The 24323-nt window shown below is 37.1% G+C and overlaps 1 protein-coding gene across 1 annotated transcript; it reads right to left on the reverse strand.

Annotated features, from left to right (window-relative positions):
* Positions 1-2323: 2323 nt before the first annotated feature.
* Positions 2324-13303, reverse strand: LOC145666764 (uncharacterized). The gene is made up of 4 exons (XM_081734317.1): positions 13034-13303; positions 6517-6688; positions 4743-4839; positions 2324-2461 (listed from the first exon to the last, which is right to left on the reverse strand). The coding sequence occupies exons 1-4, from the start codon at positions 13163-13165 to the stop codon at positions 2416-2418; spliced, it is 447 nt and encodes a 148-aa protein (XP_081590443.1). The 5' UTR covers positions 13166-13303; the 3' UTR covers positions 2324-2415.
* Between the last annotated feature and the right edge of the window lie 11020 nt (positions 13304-24323).

Raw genomic sequence — 24323 nt, forward strand, 5'->3', positions numbered from 1 at the left:
GGTGATTTACATGTACGATAGAGGTGATTTACACGCAATACCCAGGTGATTTACATGTAGGACAGAGGTTATTTACATGTAGAACACAGGTGATTTACACGCAGTAAATGCACAATTGCACGGATGCAACATGTGCATTATCTGTATAAATGCACGCCTGTACATGTGATGCACATAAGCGTCACAGGTCCTATTCAACATCTTCACGTGCACAGTACATGTGTATTGTACACGTCCTGCACAAGTGATTTACGCCTTCCGCACAGTTGATTTACACGTAGCACGTATTTGATTTACATGTAGGACAGAGGTGATTTACATGTAGTACATGTACAATTGCACGGATGCAACATGTGCATCATCTGTATAAATGTACGCCTGTACATGTGATGCACATAAGCGTCACAGGTCCTATTCAACATCTTCACGTGCACAGTACATGTGTATTGTACACGTCCTGCACAAGTGATTTACGCCTTCCGCACAGTTGATTTACACGTAGCACGTATTTGATTTACATGTAGGACAGAGGTGATTTACATGTAGTACATGTACAATTGCACGGATGCTACATGTGCATCATCTGTATAAATGTACGCCTGTACATGTGATGCACATAAGCGTCACAGGTCCTATTCAACATCTTCACGTGCACAATACATGTGCAGTGCACACGTCCTGCACAAGTGATTTACGCCTTTCGCACAGTTGATTTACACGTAGCACGTATTTGATTTACATGAACGACAGAGGTGATTTACATGTAGTACATGTACAATTGCACGGATGCAACATGTGCATCATCTGTATAAATGTACGCCTGTACATGTGATGCACATAAGCGTCACAGGTTCTATTCAACATCTTCGGATGCGCAATACCTACCATGCACACGTCCTGCACAAGTGATTTACACCTTCCGCACATTTGATTTACACGCAGTACCGAGAGGATTTTCATGTAGGACACAGGTGATTTCCTCGTAGTGTAGAGGTGATGTAAAAGCATATTAGAGATACAACGAAAAAAAAGGAGTTTATATATTTGGTGCCTTACGCAGTTCAAATACAACATTGTAAACGTCTTCTTGAAAAGTAACAGAGTTACATGTAACGAAAAAGCAATTATATACTTACCCAAAATTACTGACTCGTGCACTACTCTACCGCACCATTAACGTTCCAGGTCAGTAATCCCAAAGTTCTATATTCCAATCCCCCCCTCAAAAGGCAGCTACAGCATATTCTCGTCACCTGAAGACGAGACAATATGGTACTCTGACGAAACTTTGTTTATCAGTAGCGTATATATTAACAAACCACTGTCACGAGCATTTAGACAATATTTTTCTTTCTTCCTACACATATATCATTATAGACTTTTCATTTTGCTATGCAGCATATTGGGTATCGTACCATTAGGGCCTGGAAGTTGAAGACCTTACCTAAAAAAAAATTTTAAAAAGCCTAAACATATTAAGAAAATGACCTAAATTTGGAAAAAAATACTTAAAATATGATAAAATCAATAATGATACACTTAATGTGTATAATATTTAAATAATACACAATTCTGGTGATATGTTGAACAAAAAAAAATTGCAAATTTGCATTTTCGTCGCCCTGTTTCTGCTGTTCATTTTGAACTACTTGGAGGACAATCCTCACAAGCATCTACTGTCTGGTCATACCTACTATACCTGCTCCAGTCATTCAAGGGTTCCTATTGTCAGAGATTATTACAGAAAACTATGTTTAAGAGTTTCTAATTGAGAATGGGCAGCAAAACTGTAGTTGAAAAAAGGTCAAGTACCAAAACCAGCTGTTAAGACTTAAAGGGAAATGGGGACCAATAAGCCAAATATGACTTAAAACTAAGCATTTTCTGGCCTAAAATGACCCGAAATTAACATATATTATGGTGTTCCTCTTACCTTCGGGCACTTGGGAAAAACTATCTTTAACTTCCGACCCCTATATATGATACTGAAAATATTAAGAAAGAAAAAACTCATACTTGTCTGAATAATTAGGTTCTGAACTTATAAACAGTTGTGGTTTGCATATATATTTTTTTCTTTTAATACAGTGCTTGGTTTGTCAACATAGCTTTTACATAGTATGATTTCATCAAAAGCCATCATGGAGCTATTTCAGATTTAAAATATATGCTTGATAAAGCAAAGTGGCCTCAACTCAATCACAAGTGAAACTAGATTTTAAACAAAATCCAAGTGCAAAAATGTTTATATATTCTATTAACCGTAACTTGGTGCAACTCCGCTGTAATTTTATGGAAATAGTAGGTATTACAACATTGATAACAACTGATTATATATATATCTATACATTTATTTCTTATTAAATATAAAAAGTAATCTACAAGATGGTTGTAGTTTTTTTTTCTTTCTTTCTTTTAATTTACTTTCTCCGATAAATCCTTGGCCTCAGTCCTCTGCATCCTGTAAAGAGAAGTTTTAAAAGTAATACAGTAAGTGCAGACACTAAATCAATCTATTTAAACTAAATCACAGTCATATTCTTAGCATAGTTTGAGATTAAGAATTTAAATATGGTCCATCCAAATTATACATGCCATACCATTTTCTCCAGAAACAAAGCTAAAGACTACCATTTAAGCTCAATAAATCACCACCATCAGCATCTCTGAAATAAGATTTCTTAGGGTATTGAATCAATTCCAGTAAGAGTATTTAAATTAGCAATTTGAAAACGAGGCTGGCTTTTTATCGACAGGTGGCAATCCTGTGCAAACGTGTGTTGAAAACACTGGTAGAACATCTCATGAGTAAATGGTACTAAATGCACTGACCTTGAATGACATTGACAAGTGTGGGTTTAAGTACACGTAAAACTGAGTTATTACAACAGGAGTAAATGTATGAGCATGCTTGTTCACCCCGTGCTCATTCGTACGGACAGTGAAGGATGAGAATAAACTCAAGACTGGATGCAGTAAGAACTATGAGAAGTGAATTTGGTAGAGAAATTGAGGTGAATGTTCACGGATGATCGAAACACTACACTTCGAATGCCTTCTGAAAAGTTCAAAATGAAGACGAAAGCTGTGAGGCAACGCATAACGAAGAAAAATCTAGCACAAATGGAAGTTTTATGTTACCTAAGCTACGGGAAGTGGGTTGAAAGTAAGAAACAATATTCAGAGAAGCAAGCAAGATGAAAAAGATTTATTTTTGTGGCATGAACAACCAATAAAAACGTTGCCTTTTCCATATTATCAATTGTATATAACTGGCTGATCTCTACCACGTTATGCAAGATAGGCAGAAGTATATACAGTAGTGCACTCTGTATTCCTCTCTGCGAGCGGCCGAGGATGGTTTAGAGTATGAAATGCAAATAAGTTACGTACCTGCCCTTGAAATTATATTCATTTTCATACAAATTAAACGTTATAGGGGTTCAGATCCGACGGACTTCCTGTCAGTGCGCCCCTGACTTATATGACTCACAGTGAAACAAATTTATAAATCTTATTGCTATCAAGTACAATGGCATTATTAATAAATTTTTTTAGATATTCATATTTCAAGTCATGTTACTAGATACTGAGACACTGGAAGACTAAGTACTGCTTAAAATTTAACCCAAAATATGCAAAAACACAGTGGCAAATTTGTGTAAGAAAAAAAGATCCTATATCCTAGATAAGCGATCGGCAAAATCCATATTCTCTGTCTGCGTGCCTGTAAATCGAATAGTGCAATGACGGGACATCGGATTATCCTCCTTCCTAACTCAGCGTTGCAATCCTGACGTAAAGGTTTCTTCTTTTTTTCAACTAATATAATGTACATTTTGAATTTAAACAATACTAGTAAGATTCTTAAGAAACATTTCTTTTACTATCAATGAGTCAATTTCTTTTTATCATCAGGTGGTACAGTGTTCCACATAAATATCGCAACTCTATAGTAGTACAATACTTTAATTTATGCATTTGAAATCAATATTTCGCTGGTTACCTGCCTATCAGGCGTTAGTTTAAGGTTAGATTGATTATGCAGCAACCTGCAGAACATTGATTTCAAATGTATTGCATAAGATAAAATCTTAAAACTGTAGTCGAGTTGCGATATTTATATTGAACACTGTACAAGACGAAAAAAAAAATGAAATGTTCCTCTCTTTTCCGTCGATATTAACCTTTAAAAAAAAAAGAAAAAGTTTGTTTGTGTCATATAAGTCTACAAATTTCTAATAGTTTGTAAAATACATAATCGTTCTCGCAGAATAAGAAAAAAGTCTTAAAGATCATGAAATCTCAAACACCCCCGAATCGCCCAGTTTTGTTCTAGTGTCCCCTTTGAAAATGAGAACGCCGCTGGAGAGCGTTAATATACACGTTGAGAATAGGTGCGTATAAATTATAGAGAATAAAGTTGAAAGAATGACTGCGTCAAAGGTTTTTTTTTCTGCTTATAAATTACCTACGAGAGCAAACACATTTTATACTCCGTTAGCTACTCGCACATATTTCAAGGTAAAAGCACAGTTCCGCACCTCCTTGCCCGCTAGGTCCCAAGTATGCAAAAATGTCCGCCCTGTTGCCGACTTCTGATGTAGATTATAGTGACAATTTAAAGCTTGGAGACCACTTGTTAACCGTTCTTATTTTGAAAACTGCTGCAAAATTGCATGTAAATATTAAAATAAAGGCTTACGAATACATGAAAACCAAACATCAGAGGTGATACGTACCTTCGTGACCTCCTTGTTTTGGCGTGGTGCAGCCAATCACTTATCGCTTCCCTGATTTGCTCCTCCGAACACTCAGGATATAATTTCTTTGCAGATGCTAGAAAAAAATGTACATATGACTATGTTGATATATATGAAATTATACATTCATTAGTAAACTTAAATCCTAAAATAAGAACATCAAAAGTGAGAAAGAGAAACCCTAACAACAATTTTGGTATGCAATCCTTTTCCGTCTGAATGATACCTTGGTAATGAGATATTTGCTGTATTTACGAGAGTATAATACTTCACGCAATTTTTATACGGAACAGATAAAGAAAAACTATTTCGCATACAGCATACAGAGAAGTTTATGCTCCGATTTTCCCCCCCTCCCACTGCCTCTCTGTATTGAAGATTACTGAAATTGTCATTCCCAGCAGTGAGTCACTCACCACACCAATGACTCCCCTCTCAATCTAATTGACATTTTTATCATTTGCAGCAATTGTCAGTGACTTTTTAAGTAAATAAAAAAGTGCAGTCATTACAAAGCATATACGACGTATGATATTTTCGTCTTACAAGTTTAAATAATGTGGGGAGAGGATTGGAAATATTTTGTGTGATCTGGAATTGAACCAACGGCCATGTTTCACATGCCTTTCAAAATTATTGTTTATAATGAGAATCATTGTTTTAAGGTAATAAAATTTGGAACAATTCAGCGGTATAATTGAGTAAATATAGTAGAATTTTATGGCTTCTACTAACGCCAGAAAAAGAACCTATCAAATTAAAAATTCCTCACTTATTGAAATAATTAAACATAACTGTACTCATCTCACTTTTCTTCTGTTTGTTTTGTTTTTGGTGGGGTCTGTGTTACTACAAACACTCAACTTACATTCTATTGCAAAACAGTATATTTTATATCAAAGAACAATTTGTTACTCAAAAAGAAACAATATACAGGGTGCTTCAGGAGGAAAGGTCAATAATTTGAGAGGCGGTCAGATTTGTCGACTACAACAATCAAGTTTACATAAACATATACGTTTTAAACCTTTGTTTCAGATATATCACTACATGAAGTTTAATGCGTGGTGACAAGGGTACACTGCAATTATGTTGAAATGCGTACTGTGATACTATAAGACACGAGAATGGTAACTAATGTAAAGAGGACTGAGGAGGATACTACAGGATTAACACTACTCATAATTGGCACCAATGGTCCGCGGAAAACCAACATGCTTCATGCGAACAGTTACCAGATGGAACTTTCGTGTTGACAGTGCACCATACCTTCATCTTTTGCAAAATACTTTCCCTCCGTATTTGGAGGATAGTATTCTTTCTACGCATCATGTGATACCAAATGGACGGTGAACCGTTTTCACTCGACTATCACCCAGTGCCTTCACGCAAAATACTAGTCGTTGGATTGGATGTTTTGGGCTAGTCTAATGGCCACCTAGGCACCTGTTCTAACACCCTTGGGCTACTGTATGGGTGGTTGAAAGAAAAGGTGTACAGTGTTGGTAAATAACAGCGGGAACATAAAATTAATGAAACTGTTTCAACGTAACTCCAATGTACACATTTCCTTGTCCACATGTACCAAATTCATATAGTAATATCCCTGAAACAAAGTTTATATGGACTTCTTGTTCTGGACATGCTTGAGCACAACCTAATTATTGCCCTTTCCCAATAAACACCCTATAAACTATCAAGCATTGAAGACAATGCGATCACGATTAAAAAAAAATGCACAAAAAAATCTTACCAACAATAAACTTGTAGGTTTGTGTCTCCACAAACGACAGCTTCCTCACACAATTTATTCCCGACTTTCCTGTGAGGCTATACAGCTCAGCAACTTCATCCACCACGACACGACGAAGAATATTCTGTGCTAGTTGTTTTGGAGTTTTTCCACCACTCGCCAACATTTGAAACTGAAAGTAACATTTCGTGCTGTGTTAATGCAGCGAAAAAATTTCATGCATATAAATAATATTTTTCAATATTTAGTTAATGTTAGAGCAAATAATCACCATAAATTATTTCTTGTGATTAAGTTATCTGCCAAGGTTACATATCTTTTATATGATGTGAAATGTGGTGGCAAAAATAAATCAGCAAATCTGATGAAAACTAGGATCCAATTTGGATAGATTAATACATCTTACTTTTAAACAATCAATGTTATTGGTAGTTTTTTTTTTCAATGTTACTTTCGTTTGTTTGCTGAAGAAACCAACCTAGGAAATGCATTACATTTTTTGCCAACTCCACTGTTTTTACTTCATAGAGCATGTGGAGGAATGTAGTACTATCCGAGTTCCCATGATCGCTAAAGAAGATAATTCTTTAATTTGTGACTTTTTGAATGTGTCTTAATTCTGCAAATTTGATAAAATTATACATATACATAGTCAATATACACATACATTCTTAGTTGTTGAAAACTTTTTACACAATTTAACTTATAGAAAAAAACATGCATACGGATGAAACGTATTTAATAACTTCAAAATGTCAACTCTTACGACAATTTAGTATTCAGCACCAATGTTGTAAATGTCAAGTTTTTGTCTTACACATGAATATAGAAGCGAACAGTCAATATAAAAGTGAGCAGAAAGTGAAGTTTAATTTCAGAGCACAATAAGATAAATAACAGACACTCAATATTCTATTATTACAATGAAATAGTGAGAGTAGCAATATAAAAAGTATCATACAAACATCCCTTTCAAATTAATACAATTGCCATGACTTCAGAAAAATATGTATTTCGTAAATTCACAACCTTACTCATGCAAAGCGACGAATTTTTTTTTTTAATTTAATAAGTTAGAACACTGAAATAGAAGATTGACGGACTGTGCCATCAGTACTACTTTTAGTTGTTTATATTCACAATGAGGAGTATTAATGGTGCTATCTAGTAGGAAAAAAAAATAACAATGGTAAATCTCATACAGGATGTACGCGAATCTGAACCTATAAAGTGGAGATAATCTATGTATCTCCGGAAAACTTAGGTCAAAGTTAGATCAAATTCAGTCACCAAAAATCGGGAGCATTCTGCTAGGGAGCGCTACATAACTAATTTCTGTGAAAACAATTTATTTTCTGAAATGTTATAAAGTCTATAAATGTCTACTCACGTAATATTGTCTTGGTTGCTCATTATAGGTAACTATTTCAGACTCCTGGATTTTTCACCTTTGTGCTCTAGAAAAGATACAACAGAGCTTCTAACAACATTGAGGATTTTCATTGACTTTCAATGGAAATCTTGAAGTTCCAGAAAGTTCTCGTCAGGACGTTTTCCGTGACCTTTTCAGGACGTTTTTACGAAACACTTTTATTTCCAGGGTTTCCAGGACGCGTGTGGACCTTGCATATTATGTACAGCAATATTGGAAGACGTTGGGATATGTTGGTGAATACCAACACACCTTAATGCCGAAACAATACTGCTGCACACACTGCTGAAAGAAAATGCTAACACAGCTTGCGTTACAAGAGTCTGGAGCACGGTAAGGTTCCTCAGCTAAGCTTCATTGAGGAAGAATAAGCACATAGGAAACAGAAAAAAAAATGAACAGAGGAGGATAGTAAAGAGCAAATTTTTTAAAAAAAAGTAATAGTGAGGATTAGTGACTTGTCCCTTAAAAAATGCTATGACTTATTTAGCATATTGCTAATATGTAGCAACTTAAATCATCACTGGAACTGTCTTTGGCTTGTATTTTTAATAATGCAATCACTAAAAATATAGGAAATATAGGAGAAGATTAAAATATAGGACAAATATACACACATTTCCAAACAAATAAGAAAAAATAGGAAAAAGAGGACAGCTGGGAGCCCTGCATAACATCACTTAGGAACTAGTGTGTGCCTTATTCAAATATCCATGTTTCAGAATCGTGCGGCATTTGCGCATTAAAGCTTAGAGAGGCATTTCGGAAATGCTCCGGAAATTTGAAGTACTAATCAACTGCCTCTACAGAAATTGATGCGCAAATGCCGCACGATTCTGAAACGTGGATATTTGGATAGGACACATACTAGTTCCTATGTGACGCTTTGACCCGACCACGATTGGTCCCATAGTACTGGAGCCATGGATCCTTAAAGTTAATTTTCTCACGTTTTCGGTAGTGTAACACCTAACAGTTGTACAACGTATTTAGCGCCATACTAATATATATAAATTAACTGGCCCGTGTGGACAAATAATAAATATCTCATGGCGTTTGTCGTATACATAATTAAAAACTTCCTATTAGTTTCCAAAAATAGCGGAAAAATTATAGTATGTAGATACGACCTAGTTTCCCACATTTAAGAAAATGAAAGTATTATGAAAGAAAACACTTCAATTTTTACCATATCTTTCTTACATATTACTACACAGTTATTTCGCGTCAAATCACATTTGTAATATGCTCAAATTTAAATTTTGTGTGTTCTCAAAACAAGTTTTAAAGTCAAATCTAGCACACACAATCCATTTACATTATTGTGGACAATTTAGTTTCAATTCACTATTTGGGAGGCGCGGTGGCTCAGTGGTAGAGCGTTCACCTCTGGTGCTTGGGGTCCCGGGTTCGATCCCAGCCCCCGCCAAGTGAGCTTTGTGGTGGACAAACACCGTGCTCGTGGGTTTTCTCGGGGTACTCCCGTTTTCTCCCACTTTCTTCATTCCACCATTTTACTCATCTCTCATTATCACCGTCTCCTTTAGCCTAACCGGCATAACCGTGGGACGTAAAACTCAAAGATTTCATTTCATTTTTTCAATTCACTATTTACAAAGATTCATAAGTGACTATGAAAAATTTAATAGCAGTGAAGGAAAAAATATCCTAACTAGATAACACTCATAAATCATTCAAACTCAGCTCTTTTTTGATAAGATTGTGCTTTTTCTCGTACTACTTTATTTTTTGTAAGAATCTACATAACGGGTTAAAGACATGACTGAACAGAGCTTTGATTTTTTTGTGAAGTGCAAATTTCGTGCATTATTACAGAGAGAGAGAGAGAGAGAGAGAGAGAGAGAGAGAAAATGACAATAGCATAACAGACAACAGGGCGCAAAATTTCAAAGTCAGACTCACTCGCCAATACAAAAATGATGGTCGCCAGTATCTCTCACGTACAAATTATGAGAGGTCCCCCTCCCATGGTCCTTGGTTTGACAAAGAGATTGCATTCGGGCATAAAATTTGAAACCAAGTTATCTATTCTAGGCACTGGGCTATCCCCCAGCTGTTCTAGCTTCAAAGACATCCAAGAGAAATTGTCCATTTGGACACGAAACCGGGGTTAACTGGTCACAAATGTGATTGCCGACTCACTCACGAAGGACTCTTGATAAAAATACGTTGTACTGATCTTTACATAAGCTTGCTTGTTAATAGCTATAATTGTCAAGAGTAGGGATGGCCAGAACCGGTTCCTGTTGGAACAGTTTTTCGGGTCTGAACGGATCCGGTTCTAGAAGATCCGGTTCAACAACCGGTTTTTCGGATCCAGGTCCGGAACCGGTTCTTCGGATCCAGGTCTGTAACCGGTTCTGGAACTGGGTTTTCGGATCCAGGTCTGGAACCGAAACTTTGTGACGATCCCTACACTAAACACGAGCTGCTGGAAGGCTGTGAACAGTGTGCTAGATGAAATGGTGGAAGCGACAGGCAGGCACCCAGGTGGCGGCCGCTTGTCTCATTTAGCTAAATTAACTGGGTAACTGGCAAACTTAATGGTTAAACAGGCAAATTGGCCAACTCATTTGGCTAAACACTCACTGGTGGACCAAAATAAAAACAAAAAACACTGGTGGACCAAAATAAAAACAAAAAAAACTGGTGGACCAAAATTGTTTTCTGGGGGCACAAGAGAGTTTGGGCGGGGAGAGCACAAGCGCATGGTCCTCTTTGCAGTGTTTTGAAGGTGAAATTTGTGGCTCCTTTACGGGTCTTTGGGGGCTTTCGGATCCAAGTCTGAAACCGGTTCCTAAGAACCGGTTCTGGAACCGGAACTTTGTGGCCATCCCTAGTCAAGAGTCATTTCAGAAGGACTAAAAGACAAACAGTTACACAAGTAAAAACATTATACAGAATTATATATATAAATCGGGAAACTCCATTGGGAAAATCCTGTTATTTAAACGTATTTGTGTGTAAAATTTGAAGGTCAACATATCATAATCACTAGGCTAAAACTGAGGTATTAAATTAAAAATTGGGTATGTAGATATTCAATAAAATTAAAACAAAGTGAAATCCAAGCTGATGTTGGAAGCTACGTAGGCAGTTGATAAATTTTGCCAATTTCTATCAACATGTTTAAGCAGCCTTGGCTTCTTTATAAAACAAGTAGAAATATATAACTTGGTTTCATTTCGTATGTTTAGGCTTAAATTCCTTATGAAATACCAACGTTATCACGGAGAAGACTTTCGCTTAAAGAGACACCTCGAATTGCTACTTGCTTTACACCTGAAAGATGGACCGAGAATTGAACACGGGACCCCTCGATTAAAAGGTGAAAAGTAGATAAACGTAATGCGGATGGTTTGATATGTGGAAACGTCACCATAAAGTTCACACGATTTAAACATTTTTCTTTTCTTTTTTTTTCTTTCTTGTTTAAACCATTTTTTTTTCTGAAAAACCAGCTGGTTTAAACCAACCCTGCCTCGCAGAGTTATCTTTTGTGAAGTAAGTCACAGTGGAGATGTTACATGTGAGACCTACAGTAAAGAGTTGCCCTTAAGTTATATCCTGAATCAATTCGATCTATATTCAGATATCCTTTTTAAATATTGCATGTTGCAGTAAGGTCTTCAAAAAAATGCTTGTATGGGTTCACTCGAGCAGGCGGTTCTACCGAAAACAAAATTTATAAGTAAAATACGATGTGAAACACTTTTCGTAAAAGAAGCAGAGTGTAAATATAAGTAATTTCTGTCAGTGGATATCATATTGAAATACATTTTCAATGGTAGTGAACGTATTCTACATGTAACTATTTACTGAAGCGGAAGAATACAAGAATGCGAAGAAGGTGAAAATAAACTGCGGGAAAGTTCCGTTCGTGTTAGCAATGGACGACTGCGATAGATATAATGTAAGCATACGATTAGAGAGCGTCGATACGTGTGATAAAGAGCGTCGTATTATAGTTTTTCAAGCGTCATGGTAAGTGTAGAAAAGTAAAAATTCAGAGCATACGAATTTCTCCTCGCAGCAGACCATTTGTACGCGGGAAAGCAGTGAAGCCATTTTGAAATTAAGAATTACTACTATTATATAAGTGCTTTTGAAGGTAAAAATTATTGCAGATATTTAATGTATGTTTTCACTATCCTCGTTTATGCGTATGCCCTTGTTGCTGACCCGCCTGCTCCCTACGAACGCACCCCTTTGATCCGCTCGGGCCTCCTGCTGCGCTCCTGCCCTGATTCGGTTAGATAGCATTCGTGCTTTTTAGTGGCCACCTAGACAAGTTGGTTCGTGGTTTATGCATTAGCTCCTCATTTAGTGCATGTTCTGCAAAAAGAAACCGGAAAATGCAATAAATGCGTGTAAATTTCATAGAACCGTTTGCTCGAGTAATGCCTTTATACCTTTCTTAAAAGATGGCTCAAGAAAAATACATGCATACGATCAGGTTCTATTTTAACGGCAAGGTTCTTGATTACTGGTCCCTTCCCATTGAGCAGTAATAAAGACAGAAAACAACGTGCCCTGCGGGGTTCTAACCCGCCTTCACTCGCTAACGCTCGCTCGGCAATACTGTATAAGTTAAATGCATAAACTTAGTACAGAAAGAAACCTACCCAGCTACTAATCTATATGGGGGACCAGTAATCTAGAACCTTCCCTATTTTAACTATTACCCCTAATTCCCATTCTGGATTTGGTAATGATACTAGCATACCTTGATTTGATTGTAAATTATCTCGGAGGTTCTGCCGTTGGAACACTACCTCCTTTCAAATGTAGGGTTATGTATGCATAATTTATTTCATGTTAAAAGGACTACGTGATAATGACTCTTGCAGATCTTTCTTTAAAGAGATGCAAATCATGACAGTGCCTTCAATGTATATCTATAGCTTCAATGTCCCCTCCAAAAACATAAAATGTCAACTAATAAATACTGCTTGAGAAGAACAGGATGCATGTGTATACGGCAACATTAACACCAGTTTTATTATTTAAACGGGTGCTTTATTAAATTTTACAAATTACAGTAAAATTAAGTTCATCACTCACCTGATTATAATATAATGTTGAATTCTTCGCCTTCAACAACATTGGACAAACACCACCACACCACAGCTCGTACCCGACCACACAAATAAGCGCGCCGTGCATGGCTAATACACAGCTCCAACCAGTGCGCATGCGTGATTCGAAATAAAAATTAAATTAATAACTAATAGAGAAAAATAATATTTTACTTCCAAACAATAATAATCTTATTAAGATTATTATATTTACATATCTTTTTGTATGTATATAATCAGACACATGTCTATTCGGTTCTCACGTCATTTACTACATCAAAGCGAACACTGCACATTTTTTATGCTACTGAGAGAGCCTATTTATAGCGTGTCGATTTATCTGATTGAATATTTATTCCAATGTACTTAAGCCTTCGAAAAATGCAGGTTACATTATATTGTTTATTTAGAATGAGTAATATAATAATTTTTAAAAAATTGAACTTTCAATTAAAAATACTATAGCCATATTTAATGTAAATATTAGCAGAATGAAACTAAATACACTTGCACGGTATTACGAATGTGTCATACACATGTGCAGTAGCTGTGCAAATGCACATGTGCACACAACGGCTTAAGCACGGGTTATATAAATGTGTACTGCATCCACGCAAATGCACATGTGTACATAACGGCTTAAGCACAGGTTATATAAATGTGTGCTTCATCCATGCTAATGCACATGTGCACATGCACTTCTTAATCACGGGTTATGTGCGTGTGCATCATCCACACAACTGCATATGTGCACATAACGGCTTAAGCACGAGATATACAAATCTGAGCTTCATCCATGATAATGCACATGTGCACGTGCACTTCTTAATCACGGGTTATGTACGTGTGCCTCATCTATGCAAATGCACATGTGCATATAACGGCTTAATGACGGGTTATATAAATGCGTTTTTCATCCATGCTAGTGCACATGTGCACGTGCACTTCTTAACCACTGGTTATGTACGTGTGCCTATTCTACGGAAATGCACATATGCACGAAACGGCTTAAACACGGGTTATATAAATGTGTGCTTCATCCATGCAAGTGAACATGTGCACATACATGACTTAGTCACATGTTATGTGCGTGCGCTTCATCTACGCAAATGCACATGTGCATATCACGGCTTATGCACGGATTATATAAATGTGTGTTTCATCCATGGTAATGCACATGTGCACATGCACTTCTCAATCACGGGTTATGTACGTGTGCATCATCCACACAATGCATATGTGCATATAACGGCTTAAGCACGTGATATACAAATCTGTGCTTCATCCATGATAATGCACATGTGCACGTGCACTTCTTAATCACGGGTTATGTACGTATGCCTCATCTACACAAATGCACATGTGCATATAACGGCTTAATGACGGGTTATATAAATGCGTTTTTCATCCATGCTAGTGCACATGTGCACGTGCACTTCTTAACCACTGGTTATGTACGTGTGCCTATTCTACGGAAATGCACATATGCACGAAACGGCTTAAACACGGGTTATATAAATGTGTGCTTCATCCATGCAAGTGAACATGTGCACATACATGACTTAGTCACATGTTATGTGCGTGCGCTTCATCTACGCAAATGCACATGTGCATATCACGGCTTATGCACGGGTTATATAAATGTGTGTTTCATCCATGGTAATGCACATGTGCACATGCACTTCTCAATCACGGGTTATGTACGTGTGCATCATCCACACAATGCATATGTGCATATAACGGCTTAAGCACGTGATATACAAATCTGTGCTTCATCCATGATAATGCACATGTGCACGTGCACTTCTTAATCACGGGTTATGTACGTATGCCTCATCTACACAAATGCACATGTGCATATAACGGCTTAATGACGGGTTATATAAATGCGTTTTTCATCCATGCTAGTGCACATGTGCACGTGCACTTCTTAACCACTGGTTATGTACGTGTGCCTATTCTACGGAAATGCACATATGCACGAAACGGCTTAAACACGGGTTATATAAATGTGTGCTTCATCCATGCAAGTGAACATGTGCACATACATAACTTAGTCACATGTTATGTGCGTGCGCTTCATCTACGCAAATGCACATGTGCATATCACGGCTTATGCACGGGTTATATAAATGTGTGTTTCATCCATGGTAATGCACATGTGCACATGCACTTCTCAATCACGGGTTATGTGCGTGTGCATCATCCACACAACTGCATATGTGCATATAACGGCTTAAGCACGTGATATACACATCTGTGCTTCATCCATGATAATGCACATGTGCACGTGCACTTCGTAATCACGGGTTATCTACGTATGCCTCATCTATACAAATGCACTTGTGCATATAACGGCTTAAGGACGGGTTATATAAATGTTCGTTTCATCCATGCGAATGCATATTTGCACATGCACTTCTTAATCACGGGTTATGTGCGTGTGCTTCATCTAAGCAAACGCACATGTGCACATAGCGGCTTAAGCAGTGTTATATAAATGTGTGCTTCATCCATGCTAATGCACTTGTGCACATGCACTTCTTAATCACTGGTTATGTACGTGTGCCTCATCCACGCAAATGCACTTATGCACATAACGGCTTACGCACGTGTTATATTAATGCGTTTTACATCCATGCTAATGCACATGTGCACGTGCACTTCTTAATCACGGGTTATGTGCGTGTGCTTCATCTACGCAAACGCACATGTGCCCATAGCGGCTTTAGCACGGGTTATATAAATGTGCGTTTCATCCATGCGAATGCAAATGTGCACATGCACTTCTTAATCACGGGTTATGTGCGTGTGCTTCATCCACGCAAATGCACATGTGCACGTGCACTTCTTAATCACGGGATATGTGCGTGTGTTTCATCTACGCAAATGCACATGTGTATATAACGGCTTAAGTACGGGTTATATAAATGTGTGCTTCATACATGCAAGTGCACATGTGTACATGCACTTGTTAATGACTGGTTATGTACGTGTGCCTATTCTACGCAAATGCACACGTGCATATAAAGCTTAAGCACGGCTTATATAAATGTGTGCTTCATGATAATGCACATATGCACGCGCACTTCTTAATCACTGGTTATATATATATATAAATGTGTGCTTCATCCATGCTAATGCACATGTGCACGTGCTCTTCTTAATCACGGATTATGTGCGTGTGCTTCATCTACGCAAATGCATATGTGCACATAGCGGCTTAGGTACGGGTGATATAAATGTGTGCTTCATCCATGCAAGTGCACATGTGCACGTGCACTTCTTAATCACTGGTTATGCGCGTGTGTCTATTCTACGCAAATGCACATATGCACGAAACAGCTTAAGCACGGGTTATATACATGTGTGCTTCATCCATGCAATTGCACATGTGCACATACATGACTTAGTCACGGATTATGTGCGTGTGCTTCATCCACGCAAATGCACATGTGCATATCACGGCTTCTGCACGGGTTATATAAATGTGTGTTTCATCCATGCTAATGCACATGTGCACGTGCACTTCTTAATCACGGGTTATGTGCGTGTGTTTCATCTACGCAAATGCACATGTGTACATAACGGCTTATGCACGGGTTATGTAAGTGTGTGCTTTATCCATGCAAGTGCACATGTGTACATGCACTTGTTAATCACTGGTTATGTACGTGTGCCTATTCTACACAAATGCACACGTGCATATAGCGGCTTAAGCGCGTGTTATATAATGTTTTTCATCCATGGAAATGCACATGTGCACGTGCACTTCTTAATCACGGGTTATGTACGTGTGCAGCATCCACACAAATGCACATGTGCATATCACGGCTTATGCACGGATTATATAAATGTGTGTTTCATCCATGCAAGTGCACATGTGCACATGCACGACTTAATCACGGGTTATGTGGGTGTGTTTCATCTACGCTAATGTACATGTGCACATAACGGCTTAAGCACGGGTTATATAAATGTGTGTTTCCTCCATGCAGGTGCACATGTATACATGCACGACTTAATCACGGGTTATGTGCGTGTGCTTCATCCACGCAAATGCACATGTGTGTTTGCCCGGGTTCTGTATGTGTGCTTCATCCACGCAAATTCACATGTACGGCTTAAGCACGGGTTATGTATGTATGCATCATCCACACAAATGAACATGTGCATATGTACGGCTTATGCATGGAAAGTGCACATGTGCCGTACAGGTACGTGTTGTCTGGGGTGGCTCAGTGGTAGAGCATCAACTCTAGTGCATGGAGTCCTTAATGCGATCCCAACTCGCTCCAAATGAGCCTTCTGGTGGACAAATACCGTGTACGTGGGTTTTCTCGGGGCTCTCCCGTTTCCTCCCACTTTTTTCATTCTACCATTTCATTCATTTCTCATCATCACCGTATCCTTTAGCCTAACCGGCATAATCTTGGGACGTAAAACTTACAGATTTCATTTCATTTCATGTTTTTCTGCGTAATATAGATCCAAGGTCCAACGGATATGGTCACTTTCAAAGGCCAAAAACGAATTAGAAAGCATAATGCTTCATAAGTAGAGGATAGAAATTCATAACCTTGGTATATGCGCTATAAAATGCCCTAAAAACGTGGAGAAATGCCCTTAAAACTGTGAAAAATGACGATTAAATTTGTAACGGTAACTTTAATAGAATACAACAAGGATACCAAATGATAGGCTTACCAGGAAAAATGACGTAGCTTCTTCAGTTGAAATAATTACGTAAGTTTGATCTTAAATGACAAATATAGATTTAAACAATTTAATGAATGAGAGGAATACAATGAATTATTCAGCTTAAAATGCAAAATTTTCCAACATCTCGGCCTACTGACGGTCTGTTTCCATGTCTTACACGCCAAAAGTATTTAACAACAATGAAAGCAACAAAACGATACTTTACGGCAATGCGACTACTTTCTATTCTCAGGAGATGTTCTCCGTACAGCACAAGATGAAGAGTAGAAAACTTAAAAGGGTAGACAAACTGATTGAAGCTATATATATATATATTTTTTAACTTTTTCTTCCCTGCAAGTTAGAAAATAGTTAGATATACTCTTTGAGTCTGATATTTTTCAACATTGAGATGATAAATGTTATGAAAATCAATTCATTCCTATTTCACTCTTCCACGCCTTGAAATGTCAACAACACGAACGTCAAACTTTGATATTCATTTAAATTTTCCCAATGTTAAATTAAACATAAATTTTTCAAATGACCAAATGCTTCATATGCATAGAAGTTGATATAAGAATACTAAAATTGTATTTGCAATATTGAAATATTTTTCAGTCTACCAAATTTCCACCAAAAACGGTGATCTTCATCTTTCCACCCACAAATGTCAATGCTTTTCCCCAGCAAAACTAGATTTAGTTATTATTCTCAATGGGAGTTGCTTTCAGGATGATCCTTGTAATTGAGTTCTGTGATAATATCCACAGTTCTTCCAAGATTTAGTTATTAGGGTCTAATAGGGCCCGGAAGTTGTGGAAAAATCATCTTTTTTACGAGTGCCCGAAGACAAGGCTTAACATAATATATGTTCATTTTTGGTCATTGTAGCCCAGAAAATGGTGAATTTTATTTGTCCTTTTTTTTCTCTCCTTTTTCGGCGTTCTTTTGTTTATTGGTCTTTTTAAAGCTTTTCATAGATCTTAACGACTGTTTTTCTTAATGACTTAACCTTTCGACAGGAAATTTAATGGCCATTAACTGGAATCACCACCACCTCTTAAACATATATTTTTTTGTTTTAAGTAAAGAAAATTCCAGTGACAACACATTCTTCAACGACTGGACTGATAAGACCAGATAATGAGGCAACAATCACAAGTCAGATAAGGAGGCGTAACAATGTCCTCCAGCAAGGGGTGCTGAGGGTGGGAAAGTTTCCTTATTTTAGTTTGTACTTCAGTTTGTTGAAAAAGAACAGACCTACCAGAAGCTTGTATTTCTTGAGCATTATATTCAATAAATATGTAATTCTAATTAAACTGTGTTTTATTTTTACGTTCTTTTTTCCAATTTTTAGGTCTCTTTTTTTTTTTTTTTTTTTTAGATATTTTTAGGTCTTTTTATTGGTCCTTTTTAGGCAATTTTATGTCTTCAACTTCCGAGCCCTAGTTATTAAACACCACAATCTATAATAGTAGTAGATAAACTAAAGAAATGAAAAGGAAAGGAAAATTATAATAATGCATTCGTTTATGCACAATGGTAGTGAAAGTGCTTGCTTTATTCGTAGAGGGTAAACACTCAACAAGGAAAGTTCTTGTAGTAAGCTCTAAAAAGAATTCGTCATATAGTTTACTTCAACGCCTATGAAAGTATCCTTCCTTATTTCATTTACGCGATGTAGCGTTAATAAAATATTCCATACTTGGCCAACGCCAAAGGAAGTTGTTTTGTAACCTCCGACTTTCTGTAATCCAAGTTAAACGTCTTCTGAATATAAAGTCACTTTCTTGCAGTTATGGATCTAACGGTTGACTATATGTGAACGTATAAAAGGTCAGCTCGTGTAACATTGGTATCATGTATGCTGTTCAGTTAGAAATTATTTTATATTGTGATGAAAGAATTATATGAAGCGTATATCCGGTGAATCAAACAGGTTAACATACACAAAAATAAATATTTTGTTTTGTAATATTCATTGTTGTGGTCACTATGACAGTGGCGTAGAAAAATGGAAACGATGGTGTTTGCCCTCATAAGCTGACAAGTTACTATGTTCAGTAGTTTCAACTAATAATCATTCTTCCATTACAAGTAACTTGATGTAAGCTGAGAGGTTTCAATGCAGTTCACGTAGATATCCGCTTTCATAATGACTATATTGCTGTCTTCTCATTCCCCTCCGACACCTTCCTTCCATCATACTTTATACATTCCTAACACACTGATCGCCAGAGTATGTTTTGTAAATTTTACTGTCAGCGCCAAATTGATGTGTATCAGATGTGATACACGAAGCATAGGAAAATATTCAACTGACGCCAGAATTACTGCTGCAATATTATTTTCCAGCGCCCTGACTACATGTAAGATGTGTTAAATATACCATCCTGTGTATCAGATCGTATACATGTGGCGACGAAAAGAACGTTCATTGGGTATCAGAAATGATACACGAAGTGTAGAAGGAACACGCTGTGTGGCTCACCTGTGATCAATGTGCTAAAAAAAAAAAATGTTCTAGCTATTTCCTTAGCAGCTTTCAAATTACCTCAAACATTTTTCTTCTGATATTTTTGCACAAAAAATTCCGTGATACTTCTCTAAAATTATGAAAAGTCTGATGTGAAGATGATACCATTTCTACATTATATTTTCTTTGGGAAAACAGTCAAATTTCTATGATTCTTCTGCATAGAAGTTTTTTATGTGTAAATTAAATTATATTTACTATTTTAATAAAGAGAATAGACACGAACATCGTTGATATTATTTTTGTTAATATATTGCAGTAAAATAGATAGTAGCAGTTTTTACATGCACTAAACCGGGTAACCGCCCGAGTTCTCGCGCATGGAAAGCCCCGCACTTCAGGGCAATAGTTCCGATTTTTTTTTTTTTTCATTTATGAAAACAGATTATGCGTTATGCGTCATTGAACAAAATTCTGAAGCTTAGAAAAACTCGAATAATCAAACCGAATACAGTTCTATAAGTAGCTCACCTGGAGAACACCAAAACATGTACTATGCATAAAAGAATTCCTATTATCCCCTCCATCTAAATGTTTAGTGTATTAGTGAGTCCTGTCTTCCCTCAATTCACCCTATAATACTCCTGTAGATATGTATCTATTAGAAAAGTTCTCTGTGAAGTCATCAATAAACGCTTTTCAACTCCGAGGAAGTTCGAAGTTTAGTAAGACCATTCCTATAGGGTGAATCTGGTATGAGACTAAACATAAAGCATTACCAACCAAATGGGTGCATTACGTCAAAATAATCGTAACTTTATGTACTAAGTAAAGACTTTGTACAGTGTATATCCCCCCCATGCGTTCCTTGAATAATATCAAGGGGTCGCCGTGGCTCAGTGGTAGAGCGTTCAACTCTGGTGCATGGCGTCCCTGGTTCGATCGCAGCTCGCGCCAAATAAACTTTGTGGTGGGCAAACACGGTGATGGGATTTTCTCGAGGTTCTCCCAGTTCCTCCCACTTCATTCATTTCTCATCATCACGTATCCTTTTGTTTAGCCGGCATAACTGTGGGATGTAAAACTGAAAGATTTCATTTAATTTTTTCTTGAATAATATCATTGGCTAAATTTTGGTGAAGTACTCTCACTACTTTCACAACCTGCAACCTGCTTAGTTAAGTGTCTCAAACGCTGGCTGAAAAACGCAAGACAAAATCTCGGGTACGAGTTCTACGTGCTAGGTTTGATTTATTTGTTTCTTTGATTGATTTGAGTTTAGTATCCCTTTCAACGTGAACCTACATCTTAAAATGGGACTCGAACCACATGAGTTTTCACCGGAAATCGAACCGGGATGTCAAGCACTGAAATCACGCGAGGTAACAATATAACTAGGCTACAAGCGAGCTCTTAGGGATGGTACCGAGACCGAGACCGAAACGGACTTTTATACACCAAGACGGGACCGAGACCGACACGGATTTTATATAACTGAGAGGAGACCGAGATCGATACGACCTCTCTAAATCGAGCAGAGACTGAGACGAGACTTAGGTCTCGGTCTCGTCTCGAATATTGATAGCTATTAAAATTGCCTTTATTCAAAATTTGTTTTTGTTTCCTTACTGTGTTAGAACGGTTGCCTGATGTACAGTACAGTGTCGTATTTTGGGGGTGGCTATCGGGCTCAAGCCCCTCCCGAAAAAAAAAATTGCGATCATTTTTTCGAATTGCAAGTAGAACATAAATGTTTCCTACCCGTTCCTCAAGCCTCTCCCAATACAAAATTCATTGCTGATGTATATAGATCTTTCTCTCTCTCTCTCTCTATATATATATATATATATATATATATATATATAGGGTGTTCCAAACAACACCGACAACGTTTGGGAGGTGATTCCTGACATCAAGATAAGACAAAAAGTATAGACCATCCTGGGGGCACAAAAGCTTCCTTTCGGAGTTATGGGCTGCCGAAAACATGAATAAATGAATTTTAAAGGTCCTTAGCTCCAAAACAATGGGACCTACCGTAGTCGTGTCAAGGCTTCACTTAGCAACTAATATGTGCTAGCTGACTATATTTTTTGTCTTTTCCTCACTGTAACACACATACTACTTGTAAGGATAAGCGTAATAAGAAAATATACATCCTTGAATCAATCTTTACATTAGTTAGGTACATCAGCCTTAAAAAAAAAAAAAAAAAAAAAAAAAGTTTATCGCATCGTAATGTGTTACACAAAATCGTAAAATTGCGATGCGAACTAAACATTGAATTACAAAATGCGATGCATCTATGACCATGATTTATTACTCAGTAATTTATTTTCCTCATGGCTGTACGGTTAGTTTACGCGTCTCCGATTCGTGCTGGTAGCTCATATGGTTCGGATCTTACGTTAAACTGTAAGTCCAGTTTCATATTATCTCGAAGCTGAACGGGACGCAAAACTCCAAATCAACGAAATGAACTATTTCATTTTACAAGAAAACAGCATAATGATTAGTTCATGGTAGTCTCTTTTGATGTTATATACAGTACTTGTAATAAATCTTTCCTCGAAAACCCGATGTTTATTTTTAGATGTCTTTTTTGGTTCTAAATAATACATGCCAATCTACTATGGGCTACACACAATATTACTGGAGATTGACCGTAGAACTGACGACAAAGAGACAATATACACGTTGACAGTTTATATATAGCGTATGAAACTACAGGACATCAATGGACTATCGACATGCAAGACTTCAGCTTATATTTCAGAAATTAGGTAACTAGCAAAAACATGAGACTTCAGCCGTTGTTATTTCAAGTTCTGAGATAAGAAATGTATTAATGTCGCATGTACACTCATGTCCAAAATTATTGTCGCATGTCTATAAATATGTTGTTATAGGAATATAATTTGATAACGAATTCGCCTGGTATTTCTTATAATGTTAGTATGTGTACAATCGGCAAAGACATGTATGTGGCAAATTTCATGTCAAAAGAGCAGTAAATAGGAACAGTTATAGATATGCGACAATCATTTTGGATATGAGTGTACATAGTTATTTTATAGCATTGAATTAGAAGTATTATTTTGCAATGTCCCTTTTTGTTTTTCACTGAAATTACTAAAGAATTTTGATTTACAAATAAAGAAAGGAAGAAAGAAAAGTTGATCCGGACATCATTTGCCTACATGTGTTAGAAAATTAACACTTGTGTGAAATTAAGTTATTGTGTTTTTATCATATAAATCTTGGTTGATTTCGTGGTTACTTCGTAGAAATAGAAATTCTGTATTTATTTTACTGTTTTATGTGGATACGAAATAATAAAAGTAAACCTTTCTTATGTATAAGAATCACGTATGAAAAATAAACCAAAATAGAGGAGTGTAGTCAACGTAAGAACCACACCTGAGATAAACAAAACAGTTTGTATCACTCCGCGTCAAGCACGTGCTTCACGGCGAGATTTCTGCTTCGGTCAGCTGTTCTTTTTCCGTGCGTTCCTCGATCTCAAAAGCAAGATATATCTCGGCTATAAAGCAAGCATAGCTAGAAGGTAATTTCGGGGGCGGGGTGTCCGAGGTTCCTCCCCCGGAAAATTTTTGGGCGAAAAATGCGATTTTAGGCTTAATTTTAACAAGTTTTCCAAATTTCGGGCGGGTGGTGTCCGGAACCACTTCCTGGCTACGCTACTGAATGGAATTAAGTAATAGCGCTAAGTAAATGTTATTATCAACTTGCTAAGAAATAAACGATAAAATAATTATGAATTACTCGCGTTAATCTGAGTTTTCTTCTGAATCGCTCAACGCAGTAACTTGCAGGTCTTCATCAGAAGATTCATCAAATTCGTTGTTTATGTTAATTACAAGGCGATCCACAAAGGTGTCAGAAAGTCCGTCCAGATTCCACATTTTCTCTTCTTCCTTCAGCACATGACGAATATTGTTTTTCCACATATCTGGTGTCACTTAAGTCAAGGCAGTTTCACGCAGCAGCCGAACGTCACGTAACTTAAACGTGGTATTGTTTCTGGCTACAAAACCCTTAACAAACGCCCACACAGTTTCTATCGGGTTCA

Source organism: Thermobia domestica, chromosome 12 (assembly GCF_964235325.1).
Source record: "Thermobia domestica chromosome 12, izTheDome1.hap1.1, whole genome shotgun sequence".
Lineage (NCBI taxonomy): Eukaryota > Metazoa > Arthropoda > Insecta > Zygentoma > Lepismatidae > Thermobia > Thermobia domestica.

Coding starts and splice junctions, on each gene's coding strand:
- LOC145666764 (XM_081734317.1), bottom strand. CDS start 13,165: ATGCGCACTGGTTGGAGCTGTGTATTAGCCATGCACGGCGCGCTTATT. Junction 4,840..6,516: donor AACCTACAAGTTTATTGTTG/GTAAGATTTTTT, acceptor ATTTTTTTCTAG/CATCTGCAAAGAAATTATAT. Junction 2,462..4,742: donor AAAACAAGGAGGTCACGAAG/GTACGTATCACC, acceptor TTCTCTTTACAG/GATGCAGAGGACTGAGGCCA.